Raw genomic sequence first — 7,973 nt, 5'->3', positions numbered from 1 at the left:
TATCTAAATCATAGCATGGGTCGTGGAAGGCCACGTGGGAACCATATGAGGCAGATTTGAACTATTCCAACACTTCCAATCAACGTCTGAGAGGACAGAGAGGTAGAACATGATTCATAACAACTCCAGGTTAGAAACTTTGTCTATTACAACCTTGCATTGTTGACTAAAATGTATGTTGTTCCATTTACTGTTATCAATGCTCTATAATCTGCTCATATAGCAAGACTGGTTAATGAAGTTATCTCAAATCTTGCATGTTTTAAATTATCTTGTTAGAGGAGTGCATTGCAATTATATTTCATACAAATAAAATTTATTTGACTCCACGACCTCACTGTGAAACCAACAATGAAAATATTCACATGGTTAGCAAACAGTCTGGTAAATTGCCCCTTCACTGAAAAGAAAATACATGGAAACTTGATATAATTCTTGGAGTAATTTTGTGTATTCCTTCTAAAAGATGGTATATGAGTCAATACATTTCTGTACAAAAATTACCAAGGAGAATATTAGTAATGGAAGTGATGGGTATTTGAACAATTTATATCTTTAATCTCATGAAAATGGCAAATTTTTTGTTAGCGCATGCACTTGTCTCATGTCCGTAATTTATGGGAAGCAACTGTAAATAAGACAGTCATGCACTATATTATCTAAGCCTAACTAAGCGATCAATGCAAACAGCTAGTTAGCTATTCATGCTATGCCTCTTTCACCGCCAGTGATCGTCTTTGATTCCACCGTTATCTTATGTTCATGCGGTGGTTGTTATTGTATTAAGGCATGCATTTGCATAATGTTATTTACACAATGAATTAATAGAATTTCATTATCAGCTTTTTTGTTTTTCTTTTTCATTTCTCTGCAAGTTTTGTTTCTTGCTTTCTAACTAGATCTGTAGTTTTGGTATGCAGGAAATTTTACATGGTATCAGAGCCTGGAAGTTAGAAGAAAGGAACAGAACATTTTTTATTTTTTTCCATTAGATTTATTTATCCTTAATTGGAATTAAGGGGGGTGTTGGAGTAATGTTAACTCCAACTAAGGCTATGTTAGCAGCTGTGTTAGCCCAACTTTCAAACTGTTCTCATTCTATTCCTGCCGTGATTTATGGACAACAATAGTGTATGCATTCTGCATTGTTAAAACAGACGGTGCATGCTTTTTGGCATAAGCTAACTATAAGCAAACAGTCAGTTAATTTTCTTTCTCCCCCTCCTTCACCATAATTCAGTTTATGTGGTGGTTCTTTTGTATTTAACTTCAGGCTAACACAGCTGCTAACATAGCCTTAGTTGGAATTAACATTACTCCAACAATTTTAACTCCTAATCCTTTGGTCAGAGATAACCTCCTCAAAATCTGAAACTCACATCCCATGGTAATATTTCCAAAATCTGAAACTCACATCCCATGTAATATTTCCACATGCAAATGAAAGTTCTCTGTGACCCAGTTCTTAGTAAATACAACTACAAAAAGTGTTGGGAACAAGCAATATTTTTAGCAGCTATGTGTTGGAATGCTCACAATATAAATAAATAGAGGTGTGCAGTCAAGATGTGTGTTTCAAATTTAGGAAATCCCTACCCCTACCTTGTAGGTAAATGACTTAATATAACCAAGTAGAGACAACTTGATGCATGGTATTGAACTGTGAAGCAAGTTGGCCTGGTGCAACAAAGTTTGGAGAAGACTGAAATAAGATTAATTTGGAGTCCAAAACTAAAAAGAAGGATGCATAGACAATGAGAACAATTGAGATTCGACCCAATAAACCAACATATATCTGCACACTAGGTGAATATAAATGAGCTTCAAATGAGAACCAAATAAGTAAATTATACCATTCTTGCTCCATTATTAAAATATGAATGAGATATTATGTTAAAATTTATAATTTTATATCTATATGTGGATAACCACTATCAATTATATTTGATAAACAATGCTTTCATTAATGTCAAACTATGACAATCAATGTCTTTGTTATTCAACAACTTTGCTACCATGTTTATATTATTAACCGGTTATGCAATAACAACTCCAAGGTCTTTAAGGAGTGAAATATATATAGATTTTACTTGTTTGGGTTTACAATTCATGACTACAGCTAAGCACGGGATAGAATATCTTGTTGGAATGAAATAGTTACCAACTTAGAGGGTTTTCCTTGGGTTCGTATGTAATGATACTAAAAATGATTTGTAGTGTAATCATTATTAATTAGAGTGTGTTGCATATGCTTCTTAGAATGTTATGTTCTTTTGGAACATTGTATTAACATCATATTACTTGTTCAATATTTATTTAGTATAAGCTCATGCTAAGGGGTACTTAACAACGCAGGAGACAATGTCCTCATTATTGGAACTAAAAGTGTAATGCATTCATATTTAATATTGTAGGATGATACTCTCAATAATTACTTCGACTAATGGATACATTCTTATATGAATACATGATAACTATAGGTCTTCTAAGTATAAGAATCCTAGCTTTTGAACTAAAAGAAAACTGAGGAAAGGGTGCTATAGTTATACGAATTTGTCACATTATTAAACAGAAGTAAATTATCAATTAATTTAAGGAGAATGAGTTAAGAGACAACCATTGGTAATCATGTTATATGGCATCTCTAAATATCTTATTATTGACATTTAAGATCATAATTATTTGTAAATGGTGAGTGTGAACATTATATAGTTAGAGAACTGAAACTAATATTATGGTGACATTGGTGTCAAGAAAACCCTTGTAAACATTTCATGGTGTTAAGTCAAAAGAGTGCAATGCCGATTATTAATGTTGTACAAATTTGTAATAAATAAAGGGTGCTAGTTAAGTTGAGTTATGTTAACCAAGTAATTAAGGAAATGGGTTTTTGGCATCAAGGTAATTACGTGGAGCTATAAGCTTAAATCGCTATGTTGATAAGACAAACTTTAGGGTGCTCAAGATGGTTTAGGAATAGTAATAACAGGTGGGTTGTTTAGAGACCGCCATATCTTTAAGGGAGGTGCTATGGTATTGGTTACTAAATTGTGATTTAGTTATGGTTTCCTAATTAACATTAATTGTTATGGATTGAGAGGAAACTTTAACAAAACCTTAGTTATGGGAAAATGGTGTGTAGCATCCTTTGAGAAGCCTTGTAAGGAAAACTACGTGTGACTTTGACCCGTTTGGAAGCGGGAACGTAGGCGGTCCTTGGGTGAAGGATGCCCATGTGACTTTAAGTCCGTAGGGGTACGGTCTAGTGGGGGGCAAATAACTCCAAGGTTTGGGGTTGTTCCTAACTTGTCAACATTTCCTCTTAAGTAGGCTTCAAAGGAGGCTGAATAGGCATTAGAAGATTAGGAAAGAGTTAAGAAAGCGTCATAACTTATATTTAATGCACACCGTGTTTTGAATGAAGAGTTGTTAAAGTGAAAGGGTAGACCACCTTATGGTCAATTTGTTTATCTATTGAGTAGAGGCAATCTTATGTTGGATCCAAGTGTTCTTATGTAGTTGTATGATTTAATTCTAGACTTATAAGACTTGTGTATACTCTTAGATTAGTCAATTATGATCTATTTGTTCTGAATTAGGAACCCTCTTCTAGTTATAGTGCTAGGCCATGTACAGGTGCTGACTTTTACAACTACATATGGAGTAAGGGCCCTGTGAGGGCATAGGTAGAGGTTGTATACCTCGTTGCATAGGCTACCCTTCTCCATCTGAGGTGATCACCGATGGAAATCCTATGACCCGCATATGATAAGCTTATCCACTTGAGATTGATAGTAGTCAAGAAGTGTACTGTGTCGGTAGACTGTCAGTCGTACCACCTAGTTAGCGGATGGTTATTGTCAATTGCATGCAGACAAGGGATACCCCACTTGGATCTAGGGTTTTGGACAAATTCTGCCAGGAGCATGTGGGTTTTGGGGCCAGCAACATGCCAACGATGGATGTCCTTGTTGCTTAGCCATCCGAAGGACTACAAGGAAGAGAATTTCTAATGAAGAATAGGTAGGTAATAATTGGACCAAACCTTGTATAATTTGTATATATATATATATATATATATATATATATATATATTAATGTGGAATTGGTATACTTGACTTTGTTAGGATGAGGATAGACACCTGACGTAGTATGGGATACATCGAACCTTGTTCCCATTTGCTCTTTGGTGCAAAAGACTAGATAGAAGGATGTGTCACATGGTGTAGTGCACAATGCACCGACATTTCTTTTATCTGGGATGCACTATGGGCAAGTGGTAGCTAATTATTATGGATATATCAATTCCTCACTGTGTAAATGCTAGTCACTAGGTATGTGATGCCTACAGAAGCTTGCCACTATATATGAGAGATGTATATTGAAGCTAGTCCTTATGAATATGGAATGTATGCTAGAACTAGTCACTTTGTATATGTGTGACGTAAGCCAAAGGTAGCAATCATGTGTGTAATGTGTATGGGCTAGTCACCATGTGTAAATGGGAAGTGTGCCCAAATCACTCTTTATGAAATTGAAAATTGTGAAAGAATATGACCCTTAAGTAATTGTGTATCCTTGTATGTTACTTGATGGCAATTGGTTATTGCTATATTACAATTGGACTAATCTCATAAGTGGTCCTGGTTTTAAGAGAGATCAAATCTCTTATACAAGAGGAGAGAATGAACTCCCTCTAACACTCTGGATGAACTACAAAGCATCTGACTTCCCTCGAAGTGATACGTAGGCGGAATCACTTGGAATGAACCCTTGAAGCTTAAGTTTAGGTCTAGTGAGATCCTAACCTCAAAAGCTTACCACCTTTGAGTGCAAGCACAAATGGAGGAGTAGAATTGTCACCACGAAGGCAATTGAAGCAATTAAGAAGTTGACATTTCTATGTTAGATCGAGAAGTTTGTTTAATTAAGATGTTACTTGTGAATGTAAAAAAAAATTGTAGTGTCCAAGGGGTGGACATTACAGGGTTGAGGGGTAGCACCCCATGTGGGGATTTGGAGGTAGCACCACCAACGAGGTCAAGGGTTAGTGCCCCCAACGAGGCAAGGGACAATGCCCCCAATGGGGTTGAGCAACAACCCCCACCACCAAGCCCAAATGAAGAGCTTCAAAACCACACAAACCATCATAACGCACACCATTTTCATATTTTTTTGTAAATCCTAGATGGGCATGTCATAAACCAAACAAGCATTGAAAGGTTGTAAGTTTTTCTTTTTTAAAAAGTAACTAAAATGTTGGATTAATGCTTTAAAAAAATTTATATTTATTTTTTAATTTTTTTTCCCAATCCTAGTTGAGTCTAGCCCACAAGACTCACCAAGTCTGGTGAGTCTAGAAGACTCAGCAAGTCTCCAAGACTCACTTGGAACCCACGTCTTGAGTCTCTAGGATTCATTTGACCTAGCTTGCCTCGAGACTCGCTGAGCTAACTATGCTTTTACTACAACTTAAACTCAAACTTTACCTTAAAAAGATTAGTTGATTAGTAAATTAAAATTTACAATCTAATGTATAAACCATTTGATTGTGATGAATTCTAATAATAGACGTTCCTAATTTTGTAAACTGAAGTATAAAAGTTACAAACGCTGAAAGCAAACCTGAATCATAATTAATTCTGTAATCTAGATTTTTCTAAGTTGTTTCAACTTTCACTAAAAGTTACCATTTGCGGGTGTTCAAGAACAGTCAGGGAAGAACTTTTTGCATAGAAGTTCAAAGTGAATTATAATGAAAAATATAAAATGCATTTCATCCAGATATATGAAAAAAAATGCTGAAATTTTTTAACATAGCTGGAAAATCGTGTAAGATACCAACTCTGAACACTAAATTTCATTAATAATTCCAAACTTTACAGTAGGATATGTCTCTTCAGACAGTTGTGTGCAAAAAAAAATTAAGAATATTTTAGACACAATTGCATACATTCCACAATTTTTGCTTTAAGATTTCAACATCACATTTTTCCACAATCAACCTCAGAACAAGGAAAAAAAGCTTTGCAAAGGTGCTGTAACTTCTCTGGAAGCAGAAAAAAGGAAATTGTTGGGCATGGCTGTCGTCGACTAATTTTCACCATAGCTAATGGATGGAATCAATAAGGTTAAACTTTTGGAATTAATGCCTCCTGCTACCAACTTTCTGCCTCATCCACTTCAGACCTGAAGGCAAAACTTGGAAAAGCAACTGTGATGCTTCTGCAAACAAAGATAGGTTGCCCGCAATAGTGTTAGCTTAGTTTGAATCAATAGTGATACAAGAACAAAAAAACCAAAATATTATCTTTGCAGACAAAATAACAATTCCAGATATGAAATTTATCTTTAATTACTCTAGTACATGGTAATAGCTTGCAATTCTGGATTAGACTATGTAAACTTATTTTCTTAATGAACATCTTTAATCACACTCTATGATCCATCATCGTGATGAGATTATCAGAAAAGAGAAATGAGAGGTAACTAGCATACCAGTGTGATATCAATACAAGACCAAAAAAAAATCACAAAAGGTGACGAGGGCAAGGAAAAACCTAATAAAAAAGCTAAATTATAATAGGGTAAACAAGAATTAAGATCACAAAACAAAAATTTAAGCAAGAGAATCATTATAAATTCTTTAAGTCAAATAATGAATAACTTGCGGACTAAGTTACCAAATCAGAATCAGGTACATATCTTATAGATTGTAGAGATATGTGCATATGTTATGCAGCACGGCCAAAAAAAAAAAATTGGGGGGATACTAGTATCATATATATATTAAACAAACTGACCACAAATATAATAAATTCAAAACAATATATACTAATTTCATATCAATTTATCAAAATTAAATTTCATAATAACCATTTATTTTTCATAAATATTAGATAAATATTTATTTATTAATTTAATAAATAGACAACTTATATCATGTAAATCTTATAATAAACATTTATTTATTAATTTAATAAATAGATAACATATATTTGAAATAATTAATCATTTACTTGATGAGATAAGATTTCCACAATCCATAGATTATCTGTAAGCAAGCTTCTGGTGTGTGAATTTTTTGATCAATGTTTCAGATCATACTCCATGATCCATCATCAAGATGAATGAGAGCACAAAAGCAAAAAATGAGTGGTTGCAGACTAGGATGTAACTTAAAAAGAGGGGGAGGAGATGAGAGAGAAAGACACAAAGTAGGAAGAGACCAAAAAAAATTAAAAATTAAAAATTAAAAAAGAAATGAAAGAAGGAAACAAATAAAAGAAACAAAATTAATTAAACAAATAAAGAAATAAAAGCATATATATATATACATAACAAACACAAACAAACAAAAATGACCACTCGAATAAATATATATAAGTAAGAAAAGAAAATTAAAGGAAACATATATATATATATATATATATATATAATAAGTAATGATGTATGTATGTAATTATGTATATATGAAGATACATGCATATATACATCTATATGTATATATATGCCAAAAAATAATAAGTAAATATGAATAAATACATAAATATATAGAAAGAGAAACTAAAAGCCTAAACAACCAAATAAAAATCAAACACCAAGTTCCCAAACAATAAAAAATTGAACATAGAGAGAGGACAAACTAAAGCAAGGAAAAAAAAAAAGGAATAGCACAAACAAGGAGGAAGACGACGAAAAAAGGAGAAAGAGAGAGAGGGGGGAGTTGCGGGGAGGGAGGGCCACTCATGTGGGACGACACTTACCAAGGTTGGAAAGCAAGGGATGCCATGCGCAACTTAGACTCCAACCATCATCTCTGTTCAAGTTATTGGGATGATTATGGATCTAAATGGCCTCCAATCATTTACTTATTTAGATTAAAAGCTGAAATTCAAAAATTTTAAAAACATGAATAATAATAAAGCAAACAGAAATGAAAAATAAAAGAGTGCAAAAAGGAAAAGGAATTC

At 33.6% G+C, this 7,973-nt stretch overlaps 1 protein-coding gene across 2 annotated transcripts in view; it reads right to left on the bottom strand.

Annotated features, from left to right (window-relative positions):
- Positions 1-5,833: 5,833 nt before the first annotated feature.
- Positions 5,834-7,973, bottom strand: part of LOC131033040 (calcineurin B-like protein 4) — a 34,165-nt gene continuing 32,025 nt past the window's right edge. For both annotated transcript variants that reach the window (XM_057964160.2, XM_057964159.2), the window contains exon 9: positions 5,834-6,225. In XM_057964160.2, coding sequence (XP_057820143.2) covers positions 6,159-6,225 — 67 coding nt within the window. In that variant the 3' untranslated portion in view covers positions 5,834-6,158. The remainder of the gene's footprint in view (positions 6,226-7,973) is intronic.

The sequence above is a fragment of the Cryptomeria japonica genome, chromosome 3 (genome assembly GCF_030272615.1).
Source record: "Cryptomeria japonica chromosome 3, Sugi_1.0, whole genome shotgun sequence".
Taxonomy (NCBI): Eukaryota; Viridiplantae; Streptophyta; class Pinopsida; order Cupressales; family Cupressaceae; genus Cryptomeria; species Cryptomeria japonica.
Note: the sequence above shows the minus strand (reverse complement) of the source record. Positions and strands in the feature narration are given on the sequence as shown.